General features: G+C 46.9%; 1 protein-coding gene across 2 annotated transcripts in view; it reads right to left on the bottom strand.

The window, feature by feature from the left end:
* The window catches only part of AHCTF1 (AT-hook containing transcription factor 1), a 1,009,458-nt gene that overhangs the window by 96,660 nt on the left and 885,986 nt on the right, over positions 1-26,812 (bottom strand). For both annotated transcript variants that reach the window (XM_069235080.1, XM_069235081.1), the window contains one exon: positions 1,342-5,113. In XM_069235080.1, coding sequence (XP_069091181.1) covers positions 1,342-5,113 — 3,772 coding nt within the window. The remainder of the gene's footprint in view (positions 1-1,341; positions 5,114-26,812) is intronic.

Here is a 26,812-nt window from a genome sequence, read left to right as displayed (position 1 = left end):
CTCCTTTTTAATGTCCTTGTGAAACTACAAAACAGAAATCCAGCAAAACATGACCATCTTAACGTATGTACCAAAACGCTATTTTAATTGTAATGCACAGGTATGTAACACAAAGGACCAAACAAAAGTAGCTAGTGATGCGTTTAGGTTTGCAGTAAGTCACCAAATACTGTAGAATCATTAATGACTCATGCCTGTATCCACATATCAAAAGTACAATCAGTTTTGAGAGTATAAGGGGGTGTACAACCTGTACTAGGATAGGCAAGGATCGCAGTATGAGACAGCTTGAGAAGCCGTAATTTCCACTTATATGCACTTAAAAGGCAACTTCAATGGTCAGACTCTCAGAAGGCTGATGAGTCCATGCAAACCTTTCTGTACATCTGTGTTTTTTGAGGAGAGGTTTCTTCTCTTCTACATTGTGTGCTACATATCAGAATTGGTTTTACATCTAGCTACAGGCTGATAGGACAGCACACCACCAGTAGATTACATTTACCAAATTATTTTTGCTGAGTTTTCTTTTTAAGTCTGTGGATAAAGATTGTGGGAAATGCAAGAAGGGCCACAGCCTTCACTCCCATCCAGTCACAAACAAAAGCAAATAAATATTAGAATACTCAAGAGATGGAAATGAAGCAAATGGATACCACTAACAGAACAATTCCGGTCACAATCACCAGTTCATCCTCAATACACAGTTTTGGGGAGAGATGGGGAAAGCCATTCCATAGCCTGTCAAATATGGAGCTGAGGACATTGTGATGTATTCTCCAGTTCAATCAAATAATGAGCACTAGGACCCTCTGAGGGAGCCTGTAATGCAAACCATGGGGCAAAACAGGCATCAAAAGAGCCTCAAAGAGTCATGCATACTAGTGTTTTTCAATGGAGTGACGCTCCTAAAGATTTTGGGGGCAAATGCGTTAGACTGATGGCACTCACCCAAAATATTTAAGCAGAAAATTACTGGAAGTGTGTAGTAGAAAACCAAACTTGAATTAAGTGTGTACTTTTCTGTGTAGTACATGTTTAAGAGGGAGGGTTGAGGGTTTTAAAATGCATGAGCGGTGGATAATAAATAACTTGATTTAAATGTTGAAGGCCATTTGGCCCTGGCGCATAAGGTATATTAAAATTGACATTAACCAGTTTCATCCCAAACCTTCCACACGTCTGCTATGGGTAAGCAAGGCAAGCTATGAATTTCGAAAGCATAACCTCAACAAAAAGACTGGCTATCCACATTTTCTTGTTTTACATGAACCTTTGAAGGTATTTAAAAATGTTTTTAGTACTGCAGATGTAATATGTAACAACAATAAGAGAGGCACAAACCTTTGTGATGTTTCCGTTTCGTGGAAGGAGGGGAGAAGACAAAATGTTCAGCTGCATCTAAAGAAATGTATGGAGGTGCAGACAAATTGCTAGATCGGGTTCTTGTGATGATATGTTCTGCAGCAGTCTCCTCTTTTCTATATCGTCCATGAGTTAGTGTTAAGACATTGTCAGTGCCTAGCAACCTCATCCTTTCATGGACATCTGAACTATCTTTGCCTGTGCTTTCTTCTGCCATTATACTACGCTGGGATTCTATTTTTTGCTTTTCCTTAGTTTTTGTCGTCCTCGAGCCACGCCTTTGTTGAATAACCTCCTTGATTGACCCTTTGTGAGCTTCTTCGGAAGATCCATCAATACCTTCAGCTGTTTTGCTTCTACGCAAAACAGGGGATCCAACTAAGATGTCATTGGCGAGCAATCTTTCTCTGCCCTCCAGTGAAGGGACTGTACTTTCTCCGGAAACAGAAGAAATTTTGGGTTTTGTGATTTCCTCTTCTATCCCAGATGACTGGACTTTCCTTTTTTGCTTGTCGTTTATTTTAGTCATTCTCGTGCCACGCCTCTGTTTAACAACAACCTGTACTTCATCTTCAGAAGAAGCTTTTAAAGTTTCAGCAACGTCTGCTCCTTTTCCTGCTCTGTGCGACCTTGAAGATCGGGTTAAGGTATTCTCTGCACAATGCAATCTTTCATGGTTCTCTGGTGACGGTAAAATTCTGTCAACTATACTTTCTTCTAGAACGGAAGGAAGTTGGGTTTTTGTGCTTTCTTCTGCTTTAACAGCAGGTTGAAGCTCTGTCTGCTTGCTTATTTTGGTAACATTTGAGCGCAGCTCTTCTTTAACTTCCAATGTTTCATCATCAGAAGTTTTTAATGTCCCATCAATATCATCTGCTTCCCCCTCTTTCTGACATAACCTTGGAGATCTAGTTAAGATAGTGTCTGTAATATGCAGTCTTTCTCTGCTCTCTGGAGACAACATACTTCTGTCCACTGTTTTTTCTTCTGAAACTGAAGGAAGTGGGGTCTTCATACTTTGCTTCTTAAGACTGTCTTTATGACTTCCCCTGCGATTTCGTTTAAAAACAATTTCATTGCTTGAATCTTCTGATGTCCCTTCTGAAGTGCTCTTTACACCATCCTCCTCACTGTTTTCTTGACTTGCTTTCCCTCTTTTGGAACGCCGGCTTGAGGTGGTGAGCGTTTTTCCTTGCTCCATCAAGCCACTGCCTCCTGGAAGATTGTCATCCATAACTTCTGAGAGACTTGATGTTCCTCTCCTAGAACTTCTCCTAGGGGTAAATGGTGTATGGTGTGCCACAAGAGGAAGAAGTGGCACAGAAACATTAAGCTCAGCATTTTCTGAATTTTCGATTACACTTTTATTTCTGCCCCGTCCACCTCTTTTAGGAGTTGATGGAATGTTTCTCGGTGGTTCAGTTGGAAGCTTTTGATTAGAACTGCCTTCTTCGGTGAAATCCAAATCACCTTTAACGTTGTTTGTATGTATGCCATGGCTTTGTACAATTGGATAATTTGGTATAACTAAGTGGTTATTTTCACTCATCATTGAAGATGTTTTTACAACTGAGGAGAAGTTAGATTGTTCTTGTACATTCCTGCTTATACCCTCACTTTGTGACATATTTTTAGCAGAGTCAGTTTCTGTCCAGACAACTTCAGTTGTATCTTGCAACTTCTGGTTTGAAACATTTTCTTCATGCATAAAAAGATTTGATTTTCTGGCAGTTCCAAGTTTTTCTTCAGAGTTTGGGGAACCTGATAAAGGAAGGGCAGTGCTGTTTAGTTTTACTTTAGAGCTGATCAGATCACTATGATCTACGTTGTACAATTGTCCCTTTTGACCTAAATGGGGGGAACCCTTTGCTTCTGAGTCAGTTTCTGCTACTGAATGTGGTTCTCCTTGCTGAGAAATGACACTTTGCATTTCCTTAGGTGGTTCATGTACCATTTTTTGTGCACTACCCTTTACCATCTCGCCAGGTGGTTCTCCTAACATGGGTTGTGGAATGTCCTTCACTATCTCCTCAGATGCTTCCAACAAGGGTTTCTGTGAACTACCTTTTATCTCCTCAACTGGATGTTCAAACTCTTGTTGCAAATTTTCCTTCACCATCTCCTTAGGTGATGCACTCAGAGTTTCATGTACAGTATCCTTTACCACCTCAACAGAGGTGTCTCCTAAAGTTTGTTGGGAAATGTCGTTAACGTTATCTGTTTTCCCAGCATTGCCTTTTCTTGCTTGTCTCAGAGTCGGAAGAATAGGTTCTATTTCGTTTGGATTTGTTTGTCCAGTATTGACCTTAGGTGACTTGTTTGTAACCTCTGAGACACTCAATGGTCCTCTCCGTGAACTTCTCCTTGGTGTGGTGGGTAACTCAAACTCTTCATGATTAGACAGTAACTTGGAAGAATTCATCTTGTGAGACTTTAAATCTTCAACCACTCTTCCAGTTTTGGCTCCTTTTCTAAGGGAAAGTGACAACTGCAGCCCGGGGTCATTGTGCCCCCTTTCAGGTCTGGAAGTTATGTTTTCAGCAAGTTCTAAAGCAACGTACTTTGAGAGGCTTTCATTTCTACTGGGAGTAGATGGCATTTGTAGATCATGAGGACCAACCAAAGTATGATCTGTTTGCTCTTCTGTTAAATTATTTGTGCTTCTAGTAATTCTCTTAGGTGTAGCTGGCGCTTTGATATTTTCAAGAGGCAGATTTTGTACTGCCTGAGCTTCAGGCTGATCAGCTAGTGTTTCCTTTGAGGTCCTTAGACGACTCCTTAGAACAGGAGCTTTTTCTTCGATATCTGCAGGCACATTTGTATCTTCAGCTGCTTTTGGAGTACTTAATTTATTTTTCTTGGAAATCCTTCTATGGCTAAGGATCAAAGACACTTGCTTGTCTGTGACCATTTCTTCAGATTGTTGGTGGAGTTCTTTATTTCTCCTTGTTCTCCTTGGAGTAAAAACTGCTTCAGGACTTTCTTTGTAATTTTTTGTTGACAATTGTTGACTCATTTCAACACCCAGACCTTCAATACTTTGCCCTTCTGAGTTCATTTCAGATACTAACAAATCATCCACATGAGACAAGTTAACTTTTGCATCTGCATCATCAACCGATTCGACAGTTTTTTCGCTGAATTCACCAGAAGTTCTACTTGTATACGTTTGAGCTACAGTTTGACATACTGATTCCGTCACCACTTCTGAAGAAACACCGTTACTTCCTGTGCCACTGCAAATATTTAAAATGTTCCCTTGAACTGCTTCTTTAACTGGTTGAGAGACAAGCAATGGCAACTGAGGGGCTTGATGTTCCAAAGCACTTGGCAAATCCTCAATGAGACTATTAGACTGTGAAACAGATAATCCTCTATTGGTACTGGGTTCCAGTGCAATTGGTGAGACATCAACAGAACTCTTGATATCATTGTGCCTGCTATCTTCTACATATTTCCCGATAACACTTGCTACTTTTTCAGGAGAATCTCGGTATGAAAGGGTTTGTTCTGATTCACCTTCTTCTAGGATTAAGGTAAAGTTATTTTGTGCAACAGAAATCTCTCTGTCAATCTCTGATAATTCACATTCTGCAGCAGCATTCCCATCAGTAGTCTCCAATGTGAAATTGTCCTCAATTTTCTCAAAGACTGGTTGAATTCCACTTATGCCAGACGATTTTAACTCACATATGGAAAGTGCGCCAGACTCTTCAACCTGTATTTCCGACAGACCATCTTTTTCAAATGTCTAAAAAAGAAAAAACATACAACATAAAAATAAAAAGCATACTGAAATATTCTTTGGTATACACAAAACATTAAAAAACACCACCCATATTTAGATAAGTTTTTTGGGTATGTAGGAAGCTGGCTATCTATGTAGTGCACCAATGTATGGGGGCACTATGCAGCTAGTCCAGGCAACCCTTATTGGTTCACAGGTTTACAAATGACAATCCCAAAAGCGCTCTTTTGTGGTAGTGTGGGTGGGCAGTTAGGCTTATCAGGAGGTAGTGCTAAGAAATTGTTGTACTCACAGAGGCACTAAATTGGGGACACACTCAAAAAGGAACTCAAGATCAATTGTTAGAAAAATAGTTACTTTGTTTTATATTATGTTTCAGCACCAGAACACTATTGCAAGAATAAGTACAGTATGCAGTTTGAAGAGAACAAGAAAAATACTTGAAGTGTCTTCAAAGCAGTAATGCAAACCTGTGGATAGAAACACAAGTATTGCATATGGGTATTCAACAGCGACTCATAGGACCAGTTCTCAGGAGTTAAGGTTAGTCCGGGGTACTGTCCAGGGCTGCAACAACAGGTCACCTCCGGGTGGGATCTGGGGCATTCGGAGGCAGAGCTTTTGGTTTCAATGGGAAGTGGTCCTGGGGAAAAGAAGCCGCAGGTGAGGACTGGGGAGCCAGTCTAACTGAGCCAACAGAGGGGCTCAAGTCTGCTCGTGGATGTAGGGACACTGTTGGTCCTCTTCTCGTCAGTTCTAGGCCGCTGGGTGCCGGGGTATCCTGGACTGTTGGGTTACCATCACTAGAGGCAGTTGCGGTAGAGAAGGGGGGAGGTCCAGTCCAACCGAACCAACCAGTGGGCTCAGGTCTCACGAGGTTAAGGAACGTAGGGACACCTTTGGTCCTCTTCTTGGTCCGGGGCACCTGGGTGCTGAGGTGTTCAGAACCGCTGGGTTTCCACCCCCAGAGGCAGTTGCAGTAGAGGAGGCCTGCACAGAGAGGCTGCCGGAGTGGTCTTGGAGTCCACAGTTGAAACACTCAAGGTGGGCTTGGTTCTTGGAAGGCTGGGGAACCATACTGGCAATGCTGGCCCACTTCAACTCGGGCAGGGGGCACAGGTACAGTCCAGTGATGGGTTTTTGGTGGTCCGGAGTCCACAAGGTTCTTCTTATGAACCTGTATGAAAGTAGCTTCCTCAAGGGAGATCCTCGTGCATTTAGCAATGTAGGTAGTCCACCAAGTCTTCTAGAAGCAGGGCAGCTGAAGGACGAGACGACTTTGGCACAGTGGTCCAGGACTGCAAGCAGACTGGCAGGGTCCAGGTCAAGTCAGTAGCTGCTCCTCTGCTTCTTGCTTTTCACAGCTCTTCAGTGTCTTTCGTTTGGGGGTCTAGTGAATCTCACTTCTGGTGTTAGGGAGCCACCTAAATACCGAATTTATGGGCGTTTTAGTGGTGTGTAGAGTAGTAGCCAATGGACTACTTACCCTTGGGGTGCCTACACCCCCTATATGACCACTTCCTGTGGGGAGTGAATATATTCCTATTCCAGAAGGAATAGTTCCAACCAAAATCAAGATGGTTGAACCCTTCTTTGAGTGTCCACCTCAGGTAGCCCATCCTTGGGGGTGTGGTTAGCCCAGAGATGGTACATGCCTACTAACTAGCTAATTTCCCACCTATTTTGGTGACAAGTGGCCCTCCGTGAAGGGGGTGGCTACAACCAGGTCTGGGGAAGCCATGGTGTCTGTAAACCAAGGGTGGCAAGGTCTTTGTAGACTCTGGCCTTGGTATGCAGATCTGCTAGCCAACCTGCTGGAATGGGGCAACACCCCTCTCCGGAGCAGGCTTTGTTTCTGACCTACGAAAGCGTGGGCTCTCCCCTTTAGGTAGTCAGAAACCTGTCTGGTGGAAGCAGGCAGGTTTGACACTGGTTGGCCAACACACAGAGACTAGTGGGAATCAGGGGGCACCTCTAAGGTGTCCTTTGGGTGCATGTAATAAATCAGAGGCTGGCATCAGCGTGGGTTTATTAAGACAAGGTATTTGACACCAAACACCATAGAGTTTAGTGAAGCCATTATGTAACTGGGTCACTCGTGTTGACAAGTGTCCTCACATAGCTTAAGATGGCTTCCCTGTTCACTTGCAATACTCAACAACGGAGCTGAGCATCACAGTGGCAAATCTGTTCATGCATATATTTCCACACATCAAACATACTGCACCCTGCCTCAGGGCTTCCAGACCCGCTATAGGGGCGACTTACATATACTCAGATGCAGTGAAAGGGTCACAGCACACAATGGGGGTGCTATGTCGTGTTTTTGCCTGGCTTGCATCAGGACATGCAGACTGCAATGGCAGCTGTGTGCATCTCATTTTCAGTGGGGGACCTGAGGGTCGCCCAATACATGTTGCAGCCCTTAGGACCCACTCCATGCCCTAGGTACCGAGGGTACCACTTACTAGTGACTAACATAGGAGGGGAGGGTGCCAACTGTACACACTGTTACCAGTTTTTAGGGAAAGCGCACTGGCACTGTAGACCTGTTTAGCACCTCAAACAAATCTTCAGCACCAGTTGGCAAAAAGCGGGAGGTGACCATATCAAAAAGGGCACTTCCTACACAGTACATTTACATGGGTTTCAAGTTTTCAATAAAAGTTTGCAAAAACGTAACCCAAAAATAATGTAATTATTAGCAGAATATTGCTGGTGCACTAAAGGACAAGTGTCTTAACTTCAGTAACACTCTTTCTGCTGGATACTCTATCTGAAAGCAGATTCCTCAACCTGGAATATTCAGCAGACGCCAGAATGGATCTGGAAACTTCTAGCAATGCTACTGCGAGCAACATGACAGAGTGGAGACACATATAAGCCCCAGCCCTGCACACTGCCTGATTAAGCTTGTGTTTTCACGCCTTCAGACACGGAGCGTTTTTGAAACTAGTGTACAGATTCCCAACTTGGGACTTCCCTAGATGACGTTCTATTCCTGAAATGACAAGCCACACCTGCGCACTGACATCAGTTCCATTCAAAGTTGTCCATGCCCAGAGATGCAGACCCCATCAGCAAATCGGCTTTGACCACTGTACAGATTGCTAGCAAGGGACAATCTTCCTTCCATTGTCTTTGCTGGTTGCAGTGAAAGCATGTTGGAGAATTGCAATTGTATTGTTAGGAAAGGAATCAATGTTAGATTTCCTGACCCTTTGATACGCAATAATAAAGCCAGGCCTGTTGTTGAACAGTTCAAATCTGGTGAACCATATGTACTAAGGTGTCTGTAAGGGGTTAGTTAAATAGGAGATGCTATTCTGAAGGGGTGATTTCTGGTTGAAGCACCTCTGTCAATACATTAGTCTTGACAGTCACCGAGGGAAACTGAAGGTCCAGAACCCTGGCTGTCCTCACCACCATAGCAAATGTGGCTCCTTCCTCTGTAGCCATGATAGGAGGAGATACCAAGCCAATATCATGGGAGATGTCCGGTCCACTGGCATCTGCCAATTTCTCACACCAGTCCATAGTCCGGTATAGGGGTTGGTATTCTTCAGGGTCCATTCGCCTCTCCCAATGTTTTCCAAGTCCTAGCCCACAGGAAAAAGGCTCAGACTCGGGCCTGGAGGAAATGGCTCCAGTCAACATCAGACGATGCCCCTATAGCTCCATGTTGGAGTCAGGGCTACTAATGGAGACTGTGCCTGGAGCGTCAACAGTGGGACTGGCTTTGGGGAAGGTCAAGATGGTACGACCAGCACGGGTCCAGATTCAAGGGGCCAACTGGTTCTGAGGGGAGACCCGCAAGCAGTAAATAGGTAGGGGCCCCAACATGGCTTCAGAGAATTTTCAGAGTTGGGTGGGTGTTGCTCTGACTCCAGGAAACATTGGAGGCACGGAGACAGTGCAGGCTCAACCACAGAGCCACGCATGGGTATTGCTCACAAAAATGTCCAGATCCAGTGTGACACGGGGATAATTCTAAGGTAAGGTATATGTGGCTATAAGTCTCTATCAGATATATGCTTGTGCTGCTGGACCAGTTAACTGGAAAGAATGTGGTGTACAGAGGATAGGTGCAGGGATCTGAATCTCACTCAACTGCTGCAGCGATGTTCTGGCAATGAGGAATACCGACTTGAAGGAAGGAAGCTCCAGAGGGCAGCTGTGAAGCAGTTTAAAGGGAATGCACATGAAAATGTGGGGCCCAAGCTAAAGTCCCACTGTGGCAAGACAAAGGGAGAAGGAAGAAACAAGTGTGTTATAGGTCTTTCAAAAAAAGCATAACAACCAGTAGTTTAAACTAAAAAGGGCAGGTTAGATAACTGTAAAAGGCAGAATGAGATGAAGGGAACCCTTTTAACTGAGCTCAACGGAAAGCCTTGCCAGACAGGGAAAAAAAAATGCCGTGGGGGTGCGTACAAAAACACAAATTTGTCCTAATGACATCAACTTCCTCCAGAAGGTCAAATGTGTTCAGCTGTAGCTGCTAAATTGCCATGCATGAAGGTGGGATTTCACAGGCCCAGGTGCAGAAGCCGGTGCTGTTGTTGCGATAGTAGGTCCTCCCGGAGAGATGGCTTCACCAGAGGACAGATACTCATGCCAAGGAGTTCCAGATACCATATTCTCCTTGCTCAATCCAGGATGACTAGGATGACCTGGTCCCAGTCGGTCCTGATCTTCAGAATTCGGAGCAGAAGAAGTATCAGCGGGAAAGCATACAGAGTCCAAAGGTCAACTCTAGGGGGAACAAGTCTCCTAGCAAGAGACTCCTTGGAAACTTGAACGAGCAGAAGTGCAGACACTACTCTTTCTGAGTGGTGGAAATAAGATTGAGTCAAGGTTCTCTCCACTCGTGTAAGAGACCTTTCACCATCTCCGGGTGTAACTGCTCGTAATCCACTAGTCATTGACGGTTGAGTTTGTTCACCCAGGCATCCAAGGATCTTGACAGATGGTTCACCACCTGGAAAATTCTGCATTTGTCTAGCCAATTCCAGAGGTGTAATGTCTCATTACATTGGGCCTAAGACCCCATTCCGCTCTAATACAAGGAGGTGGTGTTGTCCAACAGCATCTGTACCAGCCTCCCTTTGGTGCATGAATGTACAGGTTTCAGAGCCAAAAGCTGGTCGATATGAAGCACGACCCACATTGTACACCAGAGGCCTGTGATCTCCACTTCTCCCACATGGCCATTCAACCCAGATGGGATGCATCTGTCACCACTGTGAACTCTGCATGGAGTTGGGAGAGGGGTCTGCAGCTGACCGGATTACGATCCAGTAATCACTAGTGCACATCACTCTCAGTCTCAGTCTCAGTCTCCTCCAAAATCTGGATATGGCCAGAGTTTCCCTTGATGTTGGGCCCAGTGAGACTTCAGATCCCACTGCAGAGTCCACATATGCAACCTGGCTTGCTTGACCAGCAGGATGCAAAAGGCCATCCATCCCAACAGCCTGTGAGCTGACCTCACTGGGCTCAGAGGCCTCACTGAGCTCAGAGGCTGAAAGATCAAGATTGTAGCTTGAGTGTTTGGGACTCTACTTTCCGGGGGAAAGACACAAAACTGAACCACTTCCAGGATGGCTCCAATAAAGGGGAGCATCTGAGGAGTCAGGTGTGACTTAGGCACATTGACAGTGAACCCCTATGATGTCAAGAGGCTCAATGTAGTCTGGTGGTGGTCGAGGACTGCCTGGGGTGGGCCAGACTTCAACAGCCAGTCGCTGAGCTGAGGGAAGACTGGAACTGATTCCTACCACCATAACTTTCGTGAGCACCCTAAATGCACGTTGGAACAAAGGGGAGCACAGCAAATTGAAAGTTCGACTGTTCTCCCACGAACCGCAGGTATCACTGATAGTCCTGCAGGTATAATTCCACTGTAAGGAACAAGCTTTTTGCAGGTTCACCCGCACGTTTTGCTCCCATTTTGACTACTAGGTACAGGTGTAATGGCTCTAAAATGCACAAAGTCCTGCTATCAGGACTCCATCTGCAATTGTCGTTTTACTGTGGAATAGACTAGTAACCCCATTGGTGAGTGCAAAGTTGCAGGCTGCCATAGCAGCCCTGCTAGCTTCTGACAGAGACAACTAAAGTTGATACTGTAAGGTATCCAACGACTTGCTACATTAACCCTGACTTGATGCCCAAATCGAAATTAATCTAACTGGTTGCAGTATGCATCTTTTACAAAGTTTGCACTTTGTTGACCTTAAGCCCTTTGTGCCACTTCACATATGCACACAGGATCTGTCCCGTAGACAGCTTTCTGCCCTTCTGGGGAAACATGCAAATGACTACCAGGAAAGAAGACAATGGACGCCTATGCTGGAGAGCGGTTTTACTTATGCCTTGCAGAAAGGCACATGTGCGGTAGCCCAAAAGGTACGATTCAGGACACCTTTCGAGAGCAAATGAGGAACACTTGGAAGAGGGGCTGTCCTACAGTTTAGGTAGACAGGATGGCACTTTGGCTGGAGAGGGGGATGCCAAAGATTTTTTTCAGAGGCGTGCGACCTGCTTGGTAGGCATACCTCTGAGTTGGATTAGGGAGCTCTATGCGCCAAGACAGGGGGTCTGCCATGTTGGAAGTGGGCAGAATGGTGCATCTTGGGATAGCCAGATGCCAGGCTGCACTGATGTGGACCGTACCTGCAAAACCTGGTGGCTAGAAAAGGAAAAGTGACTGTCTTGCTGTGTCCTACTCAAGGAGAAGTTTTCTCTGCTGCCCTGCCAACCCAGAAGACACTAGGAGTCAGTTGGCTGACTACTGTTTGCAGCACATTGTCGCAACAGCAGAAGAAGAATGCTGCAAGTTGGTAGCCCAGATCTTCTCACTGCCACCACTCGCCACTGTGCTCCACCAGAGACCTGGACCAGACGTTCAAAGTTTCACCTGAGTCTGTTGGACCCAGAAGAGTCATTGGGGTGCAGCTAGGTCACCCCAAAAGCAATTTACCATCTAAGGAAGGATCCTGCTGTAAATGCAATACCAAACAGCTGGTAGCGCAAGGGCAACTGGTCCTCTGCCAGGACCGTAAGAACTTCGAGGAATATCTACCTCTGTGGCAAGGTTCACCTCAACAAGTTGGTCGACTGAGTAGCCACAGGAAGACCCTATTCAACTGCATTGCATCCACGCATCTTCAACATCTGGTATGCCTTACATCAGGACCACTTCTGTAGGAGTCAATGGTAAAGAGAGAAAAGTGTCTGGAACTAGCTGAAGACTGCTTTTGCTGGAGCGGTAACTATTTCTATAGACCTTGCTGGTCCCCCTGCCCAACTCCCTGCCAGAGTTGGTCACCTAAAGTAACAGCATTGATACTTACCTACATTTTTCTTAAAAAAGTTTCTAAGTGTCAAATTTGTTGACTTTGCCAATGATTGTTCACAGCTGAGTAAGAAGTTGTGATTTACCATACCTTTTTCAATTCTGTGTCTCTAGAACCCTTTGATGGATCTTTTTTTGTTATGGTGTATAAAAATATATAAGACTGATGTTCAAGTTATTTACCTTCGGTAACAAACTATCTGGTAGAGACATATCCTAGTTGCATATTCCTTACCTTAGAATTTCCCCCAGGCGTTAGACTGGATCTGGCGATTTTTCTTCAAGCAATACCCTTGCGTGTCGGTAGGTGGCATCTGTCGACTCTGCAAGTGTCGTGGTCGCCGTGACGCCGTCTGGAGTAGTACAAAGACGCCCCCCTAGCGCAGTGACATCAGTTTTTTTCTTATATTTTTTTAAAAATAAATTAGTGTTGGATTTCTTGAGTGTACCAATTATTTCTTCTGCAATTGTTTTGGTGTTGTTCAAATGGGTAACACTTTGTGTAAGCCCGACTGCTCAGATCCATAGCTACTAAGATTTGAGATACGGGTTTCAGAAACAAAACTGATCCTAAAGGAGACGGTAATTGAATGATGGTGAGGTTGCACAACCACACCATATCATACATCTTATTTCCTCACAGTCACCATCCAGTCTCTAGGATCAAGGGAAGCTAAGACTTTGGCCAGTGTGAGCACCTTGGATTCTTCCTTCTGGAGGAAGGTGTGGAGAGCACGCAGGGCTAAAATAGGACAAAGGCCTGTTTTTTTTTTTTTTGCACAAACAAGTAGTGGGAACAATCCATGTCTGAGAGAGGCACTCTCTCAATAGTCCCCTTCCTTCTATAAGATGGAAGGATGGTCATCCGTTAGTCACTCTGGGGGGAGTGTGAGATGCGGCAGAGTGGAAATGAAAGGCCAGATGTGCCGCTTTTGGACAATCTGCAAGATTCACCTGTCTGATAAAATTGTCTGTTAACCTGGCATGAAACGTTGGCTCTTACCTCCAACTGGGTGGCAGTACTCCACTAAGGGCACACTTAAGGAATTTGGCAGGAGGGCAAGTGGAGAGAGGAGGCAGTAGACTTAATCAGCAAGCTGACCCCAACTATGGGGGTGATGGGTGCCATGGCAGCAAGAGTGTTGGGCACTTTGCTGTGACTAAATTGGTTGACAGTGTAGGGTAACTCTGCGGAAGCTATGAAAAGAATGACTGGGATAATGCTGTTGGTGAGGCACAGTAGATAAGCCCAGGAAGCGTGCTGTGGCCCTGCTTCTCTTGAACCATTCTAAAGAGCAATCTGCATTGTCCCCGAACAGGCCCCTGAAAAACTGGTGGTCTGCATCCAAGATTGTCGGCAAATGGCAAGGATGGGGGCAATGGCTTTCTGATGGAAACCTGCTGTATGGACCACATAGCTGCTTTACAGATGTCAGTAATTGGGATATTACCCAGAAAGGCCATTGAGGCTGCCTTCTAATGTGTAGGATGCGACCTGGGTGAAGCAGGGAGCCAGGTCTTTTGGCCTTGGCATAGGAGGTCTGAATGCACTTGAATAGCCAGTGAGCTATCCCTGCTTTGGAAATGGCAGTGTCTTTGTGTGGTTAAGTATAGGCGACAAACAATTGAGGTTTACGAAACGTTTTGTACTATAAGTGTAGAACATGAGGGCTTTTTTTTTTTTTTTTTTAAAGTCTATTGTGCAGACGGCTCTCTCCGCTGCTGAACCTGGGTGAGGGAAGTTCTGTGAGTTCAATTGTTTGGTTGAGATAGAAAGGAGAGACCATCTTAGGCAGAAAGCTTGGGTAAGTTCTAAGGACTCTAAGGACTACCCTCCCAGAGTGAATCTTAAAAAAAAGGAGTTCGTCCAATACGAGAGCATGATCTTCATGATATGCCCGAGGGAAGTAAAAACACTACTTTCCAAGACATAAATAAGAGAGTGCAAGTAAGAGGGGCTCGAAAGGGGGGTCCCCATGGGCCTAGTGAGGACTACATAGAGGTTCCAAAATGGCACAGGGGATAACCAGGGGGTAGAAGGTGTAACTATTTAAGTCTTTCCATAACAGATTTAATGTTGGGCACAATGCAATGATTAAGAGTGTTCCCTGTTCTGTTGGTATGCTGCCACCGCAGCCAAATGTAAGTGAAAGGAAATGTAAGCCAGGCCCTGAATGTTGCAAGTGAAAAGGTTAGCAGACAATGTCCTGCACTACTGGCTTGAGGGCATCAATGTCTTTGGGTAAGCAGCAAGGGAGCAAACCTCTCACTTTGCTGCATAGCAAGCTTGGGGTGGGGAACCTCTTTCAGGATGAGCATACACTCTGCTGGCAATCTAAGACACGCAAACTCTACAACTCAGGAGCCAGTTGCTAGGTCAAGCTGCCCAGGGATTGGGTGCCTGACTGTGCCCTGGTATTGAGCGAGAAGACTCAGTTTTTCTGGGTAGCTTCTTGTGAGACAACTCATTGTAAACCAATCATTGACAACTAGAGACAACTCATTGTAAACCACATTGCCTGGCCCACGTAGGAGACACCAGGACAAGGATGAAAGATCTGCCATAGCCTCCGGACCCCAAATGGAAGTGGGAGGGGCAGAAATGCATAGGAAAATATGCCTGACTAGTTCCTCCATAGTGCATTGCCCATCGACGTTGGGTGCGGAAACTTGAACGCAAAACTTGGACTTTTGGCATTCCTGGCAGTTGCACAGAGATCTAGGATCTGAAACCACCAACTTTGAAAGTACGGGAGCAGGATTTGGGGTAGAGTTCCCACTTGTGGACTTGTAGGTGCAAAGTAATTGTCCATTCCCGGAAGGTACTTCGCTAGCAGATGTACTCTGTGGTGGATCGCCCAATGCCAAATGCTCTGCGCTAATGCTAAAGTTGGTAGAGTGTATGCCACCTTGTTTCCGAAGGTAATACATGGTAGCCATGTTGTCTGTTTTGACCAGGACAGTATTGCAATATACAAGGCAGAAGAAAGCTTTCAGAGGAATTTGGACTGCCAGTAATTCCAGATAGTGGATATGAAAGATCTGTTGAAGGGGTGCCCAAAGAGCCTGAAAAGTCATAGCCTACAAACATGCCCCCCAACCTGTACGAGGCATCAGTGGTGACAGTCATCTGGGAAACCAGGTCTATAAAGGACATGCATGCAACATGTAGTTACTGCTCCACCACTGCAGAGAGTGATGGGTGCTGGCCCAAACACACTGTAGATCCTCCCAGAGACCCTCCGCTTGTGACCATTGTGCCGCCAGGAACTCTTGCACTAGATGCATTATTGACCATGGGGAACTGTTCTGACTGTTAGCTGGCAATTTGGCTGAAAAGTAGGCAACAGGAGCTGGAAGGCTTGAACCCGTGCGTGCTGGGTTCAGCTTTCCTGGTGAGAAGAGTTTAGAAATGTCCCTAAGAAGGGCTGTGTCTGAAAGGAGTTGGGAGATCTAAGGTGATCTGGGTGTGAACCAAGCATTGCTGTTTGCTTGCACTCTTTATCAGTCAGTCATCAAGCTACGGTAAGACGTGGACACCGCACGCTCGTAGATGACCCACATGCGATCAAGAATATGGGTGCAGTGGTTACCTTGAGGGGCAGAGCTTTGAATTAAAAGTGTTGTCTACTTACTACAAACCTGAGGTCGCGCAAATGTGCAGGGTGGATCAAGATGGGGAAATAAGCATCCTTTAAGTCAAAGGCTGTTATGAAATCACCTTGCTGCCAAAGTGGAAGGACATCCTGGAGGGTGACCATGTGGAAATGCTCCAACAGGATGTACTTGCTGAGAAACCTGAGGTAGAGTATATGGGCCGGAGGGACCAGTCTTTCTTGGGAATGAAAAACTACAGGGTATACACTCCTTTGCTGTGTTGGTGCAGCGACACAGTGGGGAGTGGAGGGAAGTTTGTTGTTGCAGAATGAGTTCCAGGAAATAACACAGTTCTACAATGGAAAGAACCAATTGGTTTGAGCTATTTTTCCATTGTGTGGGGAACCTCTGCAGGCGGTTCCTAGCAAGTGTTGTGCGGTCTGAGGAAGGGAGAGGGAGTCACTGCTTGGCAGGGTGGCTCCCTTTGCCACACAGCTTCTGTCCCGTCCTTGGAATTATGTCCCTTATAGGCACCAGTGGAATACCATCAGGAGGCTTGCTGCTGGTGCCTCTGGTATGAGGTGTAAGCCTCTGGGGAGGTGGCCTTGGTGTCTCCACAAAATTATGAGCGATGGCGACTGACAAGCCCCCCACCCCCAATTGCCTTTGCTGTATGCCTGTCATTCTTGATTTTCTCCAGCATCTCATCAACTTGCGGCCCAAAGAAGTGTTCTCCATCAACAGACATGTTTGATCAGATGCTGCTGGACTTCTGTCTTAAAGCCAGAGATACGGAGCCAGACGTGAGGGGCGATCAAGACGCTGGAGGTAATAACTTTGGTGGTGGTGTACACAACATTCAGAGCACCCCTGATGGCTGAGTTGGAGAGTTTTGCCCCTTTGCTACAAGCTCCTGAGCTTGTTGCCTGTACTGATCTGCAGAGTAAGCCAAAGGAGTTGGCGATGCACCAGTGGGTGGCAGATTGCGTGGCCACCCTTTTCCCCAAGACGTCTATCTTGTTACTTTCTTTGTCTGACAGTGGGGGATCTCCAGTACCATGTGCATTTGCCCTTTTCTGAGCTGTATGCAAAACCAAGGAGTCTGGTGGGAGCTGACCAGTAATTTAGGGAGAGTCTGATGGGGAGGGTTTGCATATTTTCTTCCTTTTTTGAGTATATAAAATTGACCCTCGGTGCAACCACCCTAGCCTTAAGTGGGTCCTTAAAGGCATCCTGTGTGGACTTTAACATAACCTTAAGCATGCAAAGCTAAGATACTGTGTAGAACTGTGGGCATGGGAAAATGTTTCAACCAGGAAGCCATCCTCCTCTGGGATGATGGGCATGTCTACCTTGTGAATGGTGGCTGCCTTGGGGAATAACCTTATAATAAGAGGTTTTATCATCTAGAGGGGAACGCATGGCAGGGTAGAGGTCAAGGTTTTTGTCTCCTGGGGGAACAGCCCCATAATCATCCCAGGGGTCATCCTGGGGCTCCAGGTCATATGGAGCTCCATAAGGGTCCATGAGGTGTAGAGCAGTGGTTCCCAAACTTTTGACTCCCGAGGACCCCCTTTGAATCATTACTGGAAGCCGGGGACCCTGAAGAAATTTGTGCGATTTAAATTTCAAACATTAAAACAGTAATTCGCAAAAAATACACAAGCAGGTACACATCAAACACATACTCGAATTACTAAAGATATTATTTTATATTGAAATAATATGCAAAAATCGAAAAGTTTTAATAGGAAGGTGGGTGCTGCATCTCGGCAACTATCTTTTGAATGTTTGGTTTTATTTAGGAAAGCTAAATCCTCAGGTCAGATTCGACATTTCCCAAGCGATTTCTGTATTTATTTTGTCGGTACATAAGATCTGAGAAAGCTTTTTCACATGAATGTGGTGGGGAAAGGAAGTAAAACCATAAGGGCCTATCATCTCTCCATAGCCTCTCTGTGACATGTAATTCATGTGTTCTATAGCACCTCTCATACCACTGTAGGGTGTCGGAGCACGTTACAGGGGACTACAAGGTGCAAGATTCATGTCATCCTAACTTATAGGCATTTTCTAAGAGTGCTGGCGAAGCACAAACTTAGGATTCATATCATAACAGTGGTTTAGCACTGATTTTATTAATAAGAATGTATTTCTACACAAGCAAACCTTTTTTAGCAGCATAAGAATATTGAAATACTGGGGGGAAAAAAACATAATTTTCTAATTTGAGCCATGCAGTTTTCCAGGCAGCTCTTTGATGCTAGTTCATAGCTCACTTTACTAAATTACGATTGCAACTTATGAACTGAAGAGTAACAAAATAATCTGTGACAAAAAGCAGTAACCATTGTGCTATGCACATAAAATACTGTTCTTTCCATGATACACTCTCTTTGCAGTAGGCTTATTAACCATCTGCGCTACCTTAGATGAGTCAAAACTGCCACTAGACAAAACTCCCATCTCTGTCCAGCAGGAAAATTAATTACCAGAGTTATCTTGACGTTTTTATTTTTGCTTAAAAGCTGCTGGATGAACAAGGAACTCTGCAGTGCTTTTAAAACTACTGTGCAAAGGAGGTAATAAATAACACAAGCATGTTTCTGTCAGAGACCTCAACTGGAGAAGTGCCTTCCTGTCTGCCCAGGCCTGCAGACTCCCTGGGAATGTGTCACGGACCCCTTGGGGACCGCAGACCACAGGTTGGGAAACAATGGTGTAGAGCACTTCCGTACCCGTAGGATAAATGTGATGAGGCCTCCGGAGAAGGTGGCAGAGGAGGCCCATGCGGTGGTGTTGAAGGAGGTGATCGAAGAGTAGGAGGTGGGAGCACAGCAGGTTGAGGAGGCAGTGGACAGGTGCCCCTATCTTGAAGTTTCTTCAGCTTGGGGGGTGAGGAGTCCACCCCCCCCCCCAATGCATGCAGTTCCTCGAAAGGTAAGCTTCCTCTTGCGAGGATGAGTCTCCTGCACCTTTGGCTGCGGTTTCACTGTAAGTTTGCTGTGTCTCCAACTCATCACGGAGAAGTTGTAGAATTAGCAGGTCCTGTTCCTAAGAGTCTACCCATGGATGTTCCCCTGGGCTCCGAAGGATGTTTCAACCTCAAGATCTGATAAGAGCTGTTCTCATTGTTGACGTCTTCTGATGCTAGGCTGCGGGTCTGCTGCCTCAGAGTCCACAGGCGAATACAGGTCTGGGCTGAAAGGCATCTGCTTGCTCAATATCAATCTCATCTTCGACATCCTCTCCAAAAGATGTCCTGAGTGAAAGATAGTGTGCATAGTCCAAGGTAAGATAGTGGCAAAATTAAATAATTCTAATGCTTTATTTTGGGGTAGCGTGGTCGAGCAGTAGGCTTATCAGAGGATAGTGTTAAGCATTTGTTGTACACACACAGACAATAAATGAGGAACACACACTCAAAGACGCAACTCCAGGCCAATAGTTATTATATAGAAAAATATAATTTCTGAATTTATCTTTAGAACCACAAGTTCAAGATTTGAAGTAAATACATAAAATACAAGGTACTCCACACAGGTAAGTTAGGAACTTTGAATTAGAGCAATAGCATACACCGTTTTAGTAAAAATGGCAATAAGCTATTTTAAAAGTGGATATTTAGAGCAAAAATCAACAGTTCCTGGTGGAGGTAGGTAATGGCTAGTTTGTAAGTAAGACACTTACGAGTCTAAGTTGCTAGGCATAGGCATCCCACCATTGGGGGTTCAAGGCAACCCAAAAGTTACCACACCAGCAGCTCAGGGCCGGTCAGATGCAGAGGTCAAAGAGGTGCCCGAAACACATAGGCGAAAAGGGGTGCTCCGGTTCCAGTCTGCCAGCAGGTAAGTACCCACGTCCTCGGAGGGCAGACTAGGGGGGTTTTGTAGAGCACTTGGGGGAGGGGGACGTGAGTAGGCACACAAAGAACACCCTTAGCGGCACAGGTGCGGTGTGCAAAGCAGGCGTTGGGTTTTGTATTGGATTCAATGGAGGGACCCAGGGGTCACTCTAGCGGTGCAGGCAGGGCACAGGGGGGCTGCTCGGGCCACCCACCGACTGGGCTAGGCTAGGCAGAGGGTCGCCCGAGGGTCACTCCTGCACTGAGGTTCAGTTCCTTCTGGTCCTGGGAGCTGCAGGTGCAGTGCTTGGTCCAGGCGTCGGGTTCCTTGTTACAGGCAGTCACAGTCAAGGGGAGCCTCTGGATTCTCTCTGCATGCGTCACTGGGGGGGTCGTCTCAGGGTACTCACCAGGTCGCAGTTGCCTGGGATTCCTCCCTGTGGTGTTGGTTCTCTGGAGCTCGAGCCGGGGGCGTCAGGTGCTGAAGGTGAAGTCTCACGCTTCCGGCAGGAAGAATGAGGTCTTTAAAAGTTGCAAGAAAGTTGCAAAGTTGTTGCTGTTGGTGAGCAGAGCCGCTGCTAACTGGATTTTCTTGGTTCAGGGCAGTCCTCTGAGGCGTTGCTGTTGCAGTTTTCTTCGAGTCAGGAGACAGGCCGTTAGGGCTGGGGCCAAAGCAGTTGTCATCTCCGGCGTCTCTGCAGGGCTTTCAGGTCAGCAGTCCTTCTTTCAGGTTGCAGGAATCTGATTTCCTGGGTTCTTGGGTGCCCCTAAATACTAAATTTGCCACCAAAAGTGGGGGCAGTGGCCGGAGGGGCGGGCATCTCCTCTAGCTGGGATGTCCTGGGGTGCTGTAACAAAAGGCATGAGCCTTTGCGGCTCACCGCCAGGTGTCACAGTTCCTGCAGGGGGAGGTGAGAAGCACCTTCACCCAGTACAGGCTTTGTTCCTGGCCACAGCGTGACAAAGGCACTCTCCCCATGTGGCTAGAAACTCGTCTGGTTGTGGCAGGCTGGCAGAAACTGCTCCGCCTAGCACTAGGAGTCAGACTGGTATTCAGGGGGCATCTCCAAGATGTCCTGTGGGTACATTTTACAATAAATTCCACACTGGCATCAGTGTGCACTTATTGTGCTGAGCAGTTTGATACCAAACTTCCCAGATTTCCGTGTAGCCATTATGGAACTGCGGAGTTTGTATTTGACAAACTCCCAGACCATATATTCTTTATGGCTACCTTGCACTTACAATGTCTAAGGTTTTTTTTAGACACTGTAGGGGCATAGTGCTCATGCACATATGCCCTCACCTGTGGTATAGTGCACCCTGCCTTAAGGCTGTAAGGCCTGCTAGAGGGGTGAATTACCTATGCCACAGGCAGTGTGAGGTTGGCATGGCACTCTGAGGGGAGTGCCATGTCGACTTAGTCATTTTCTCCCCACCAGCACACACAAGCTGTGAGGCAGTGTGCATGTGCTGAGTGAGGGGTCCCCAGGGTGGCATAAGATCTGCTGCAGCCCTTAGTGACCGTCCCTGGCATCAGGGCCCTTGGTACCAGGGGTACCATTTACAAGAGACTTATCTGAGTGCCAGGGCTGTGCCAATTGCAGAAGCAAAGGTACAGTTTAGTTAAAGAACACTGGTGCTGGGGCCTGGTTAGCAAGGTCCCAGCACTTTCAATCAGAACTGGCATCAGCAAAAGGCAAAAAGTCAGGGGGTAACCATGCCAAGGCGGCATTTCCTTACACTCAAAGTGGAGGGACTGTGGAGTGGGTCTTACAGAACGAATGGGCAAAATGCCATTCCCGCAACCCCTGGCTGTCTAGGAGGTAGTGCTTCGTGAATGTTTGTACTGACGCCCACATCCCAGCCTGCCTGATGTCGAGAATCGTCACACTGCATGCCAATACAGTGGTAGCAGCCCTGGCCCTAGTCGAATGGACTATCAGACTTTCTGGAGAATGCTTCTTGGCCAGTGTGTAGCAAATCCTGATGCAGAGGCCAATCCTTCTCAACAGGATCCTCTTTTGCACAGCCTTCTCTTTTTTCAAACCCGGACAACCCCCCAAAAAGGTGATTGTTCAAACACAGTTCCCTGGCACGATCAATGTAAAAGAGCAAAGCCATTATGGGTTTCAAACTGATGGAGCCTTTTTTCTTTCGAGGGGAGAGGGACAGCAAAAAATGATGTCAGGGAGATGGATCGCCCAACGTGGAAGGGAGTCATGACTTTAGGAAAGAAGGATGCATGAGTCCTCAGTATCAATTTGTCAGGTAAAATGTGGTGTACGGCTGTTGCACTGAAGAAAAAGTTACTTACCTTCGGTAACGGATTACCTGGGAAAGACTATCTAGTTTCAGATTCCTTACCTTTAGAATTTCCAGGCATCAGTTTGGAATCCAGAACTTTTGCTGAGCAATACCCCTGCATGCGCTGTCAGGTGGCTTTGTTCAGATCCGTGCAGCTTCGTTGAGCAATCTGATGTCAAGGTCACCTATAGAGGCACCACCCAGGCACGCCTACGTTAGTACTTTTCCACGCCAGAAGTGTAGAGCTACAGAAAGAACCAACAGTTTTGTCTGTGCCAAAAATTTGAGCCCTGTAAAGGGACAATCCGTAACCCTAGTAAAGGAGTCCGAAGAGTGGAGAGGCATGGGTAGGTGTAAGGAATCCGCAGCTAGATAGAGCCTCTACCAGATTACCCATCACCAAAGGTAAGTTACTTGTTCATCTGATAGAGGCTTCTAGCTGCAGATTCCTTACCTCTAGAATAGATACCCAAGCCATAACCTCCTGGCAGTGGGCTGAGGACAAATTTACCTCAAACTAAAAAGTCCTGCAGGACCAAATGGGCAAAGTGGCTGTCTCTGCAGACTGCATTGTCCAGGCAGTAGTGTTTTGCAAACGTGTGCAGAAATGCCCACGTTGCAGCCGGACAGATGTCTAGGACTGGTACTCCTCTTGCTAACGCAGTGGTAGCAGCTTTGCCCCTGGTGGAATGAGCTCTCAAGCCTTTAGGAGGCTGCTTTTTGGCAAGAGTGTAGCAGATGTTTTATACAGAGTGAACCAGTGCAAAATGGTACGTTTCTGCACTACCAGACGTTTCTTTGCTCCCACATACACCCCCTGAGTTGGTCATTCACCCAGAACTCTTATGCGGTCAAGGTAGAACAACTACACTCTTTTTGGATCCAGTCAGTGGATTTGCTCCTCTGCCTTAGAGGGATGTGGGGGAGCAAATAATGTCACAGGTTGGTATTCTGACTCAGGTGAATGGGGTCACCAGCTTAGGGAGAAAAAGGTACGAGTGCGAAGCGCAAACATTGTGAGATACAGAGCTTTTGATAAGAGAGCATGCATCTTACTCACCTTCCTGGCAGGTGTTATTGCAACCAGGAAGACTGTCTTGATGGTGAGCAGCCAGAGGGGACAGTTGTGTAGGGCTTAAAGGGAGCACACATGAGAAAAGTGAGAGCCTGATTTAAGTCCCATTGAGGCATGATACAGGGCATAGGAGGAAACATGTGCAAGCCCTTTAAGGAATCTCTTCACAATAGAAGATTTGAATAAAGAAGGCTGATCGGTCAGCCAGAGAAAAGCCTATAAGGCAAAATGATCCAATGCAGAGCCCTGCTGGGCAAGGGACAAAAAAAAAGCAAAGGGTATCAGAGAGAGTAGCAGAAATAGGATTAACAGATCTTTCTGTACAATAATATACAAAGCATTTCCAACAGCAGTCGTATACCATTCTGGTAGAGGGACGCCTGCTGCCAGATTAACTTAGACTTTGGGAGGAAGGTGGAAGGCTGTTGACTGCAGCCGCTCAATCTCTATGCATTAAGACTCAGAGTTGATGGGTTTGGGTGGAAAACCTTCCGCTGCAACAGAAAGATCTTTCCAAAGGGGCAGGACCAATGCTCATTTTGAGAAGCTTTGGATACCAGACTCTCAGTGCGCAGTCTGGAGCCACCAGGATTACTTGGGCCTCATTGTTCCTGATCTTCTGGGAACTCTGGGCAGAAGTGGTACAGGCGGAGAGGCATACAGGAGACCTGAGCTCCACTTGTGGGACGAAAAGCATCACCAAGAGAGTGCTGCCTTGGAAACTCCAACACGCAATACTGCTGCCATTGAGTATTCTCCTTGGAAGCAAACAAATCTAACCAAGGCTCTCCCCCACTGCTAAAAGAGTCCTTGTACCACCTCCGGATGGAGACACCACTTGTGATCCGCTAGGCATCGACAGCTGCGTTAGTCCGCCCTGGCATTCGGAGAACCTGCCAAGTGTTGAACCACCAGGGTTATACCCTGCTGTTCCAGCCACGTCCAGAGACCCAGGGCCTCTTGATTAAGGGTCCACAACCGCACCCCGCCCTGCTTGTTGCAGTACCCCATGGCGGCAATGTTGTCCATGAACATCTGCACTACCTTCCCTTTGACAGCGGGAAGAAATGTCTACTTTGCTAGCCAGATCGCCCAGAGCTCCAGTAAGCTGATATTGAGTCCGGACTCTGCCAGAGACTAGAGACCTCTGATCTCAACCTCTACGGGATGTCCACCATCTGTCACTACTATGAGATCTGGTAGGGCAAGTGAGGGTAGTTTGCCTATGACCCAATCGCAGTTCTTTAACCACCTGCAGGTCTTTTGCAGTTTCCTCCGAAAGCTGAACCGTGTAGGAGAGATTTCCCTGATGCTGTGCCCACTGGAACTTCAGGTCTCACTGCAGAGCCCTCATATGACATCTGGCATGATTTACCAACATGATGCAGGAGGCCATGAGGCCCAGCAGCCTCAGTCTCTGTCTCACCGAAATCCAGAATAGAGGCCAAAACATCGGAATCATAACCTGAATATTCTGGACTCGCTGCTCGGAAGGATAGGCCTGAAACTGCACTGTGTCCAGAACAGCTCAGATGAAAGGGAGCATCTGAGAGGAAGTCGGGTATGACTTTGGCATGTTTATACTGAACCCCAGCGAATGAAGGAGGTTTGTCGTAGTCTGGAGGTGGGAGTTGATAGCCTGGGGCAAACCGGTCTTCAATAGCTAGTCCTCAAGGTAGGGGAAGACTAAACGCCCTTGCCTGTGCAGATGAGCTGCGATCACCACCATCACTTTGGTGAACACCTGAGGGGCATGAGTAAGGCCAGAGGGGAGCAGGGTAAACTGAAAACGCTTGTGGCCTACCCTGAACCGCAGGTAGCGCCTGTGGGCAGGCAGGATGGGGATATGGAAATACACACCCAGCAAGTCCAGCACTACCATCCAGTCTCCTTGCCCTAGGACAGACAAGACCTTAGCTAGAGTAAGCATTTCAAATTTCTCTTTTTTAAGGAAGAGATTGATGTCCTGTAAATCCAAAATAGGGAAAAGACTATTGTTCTTCTTATTGGGTATCAGAAAAGAACAACAACCACTGCCAACATCTGATACTTGGATCCTTTCTGTTGCTCTCTTGGCCAAAAGAGCCACCACTTCCTTGCAGAGCAAAACCAAGTGATCTTCCATCAGCCATTCTTTTGAGGGAGGCATTGGGGAAGAGAATGACTGGAAAAGGAGTGAACAGCCCTTCTGTATAATCTGCAAGACCCACTTGTCCGATATCATGGATGGCCATGAGGGAGATGACATTGAATCCTCCCTCCAACTGGACATACATGGTCTTGCAGAATCACAATAGGAGGGCTTGGACACTGTAGAGCCAAGGGGCTGGGTGGCAGATGACTTCTAGCCAGATCCTTAGGGTCTGAAAGCACCACAACCGCATCTGTGCACAAGTTGTGGACCTGGCACCAGACGGTGGCTAACTTGTGAGTGTCGTGGCACCACACCCCTGCTGTAGCCATAGAAGGGACGAAAGGCAGACTGTGCGCGAGGGGCCGCTGGGAGGCTGTAGCTCAAGAGTCCTTAAAGCGCTACACCTTAAAGCGTTACACCTTTGCCAAATAGGTAGGGCCCATCGAAGGGCATGTCCATAAGTTTTGCCTGGACATCCCTCGAAAAGCAGAATTTACATAGCCAGGCGTGGCGTCAAAGGGCCACTGTTGATGCAATCGCCCTACCCAGTGAGCCAGTCGTGTCCAAATCACATATAATGGTAAACTTCGTTGCATCTCTTCCGTCCTTAACTGATGGGGGGGAGAGAGTGGCCCGCACGGCCTCTGGGACCTGAGGCCACACCTGTGCCACCGTATACAACAAAGTGTGGGAATAACGGCCCAATAAGCATGAGGTGTTTACCAACCTCAATGCCAGGCTGTTGGAAGAAAACATTTTCTTACCAAGCTGGTCCAGCCTCTTGGATTCCCTATCCGGAGGTGGGGAAGGGAAGGCACCCTTGGAAGTGGATGCTTAGACTACCAAGCCCTCCAAGGTGGGGTGTTGAGTGAGGATACTAGGGTCCCCCTGTGCCAGGCGATGGAGGTAGACAATTGGTATGCTTACAGGAGCCCCTGTGCTGGGTTTGGACCACGTAACCAGAAGGACATCAGTGAGGGCTCCATTAAAGGGCAACATCGGTTCAGATAAGTAAGCCCCTGGCTGGAGCACCTCTGTCGAGAGGTTAGTCCTGACCTGCACCAAGGGAAGTTGGAGGTCAAAGACCTTCGCTGCCATATGCACCACCCTTTGCATATGATGCACCCTCCTCTGTAGCAAGAGTAGGAGGGGAGAGGAAGCCAATATCTGGAGAGGTGTCCAGTCCACTGGCCTCTCCTAGTTCCTCACACCAATTCAAAGGTTCCATTTGGGTTTCTAGAGGGTCCAAAGACCCCACGAGTTCCTCACCAGTGCCTGGCATATCGAGCAAACGTACAGACAATGATCTGGCACCTGTGGGTGCCATTGGCGCCGGAATCGGCGCTGTGCGGTGCCTATTCCGGCACCTAAATCATCGATGATGAGAA

This window comes from Pleurodeles waltl, chromosome 5 (genome assembly GCF_031143425.1).
Source record: "Pleurodeles waltl isolate 20211129_DDA chromosome 5, aPleWal1.hap1.20221129, whole genome shotgun sequence".
Lineage (NCBI taxonomy): Eukaryota > Metazoa > Chordata > Amphibia > Caudata > Salamandridae > Pleurodeles > Pleurodeles waltl.
This window is presented reverse-complemented; position numbering and strand designations above follow the sequence as displayed.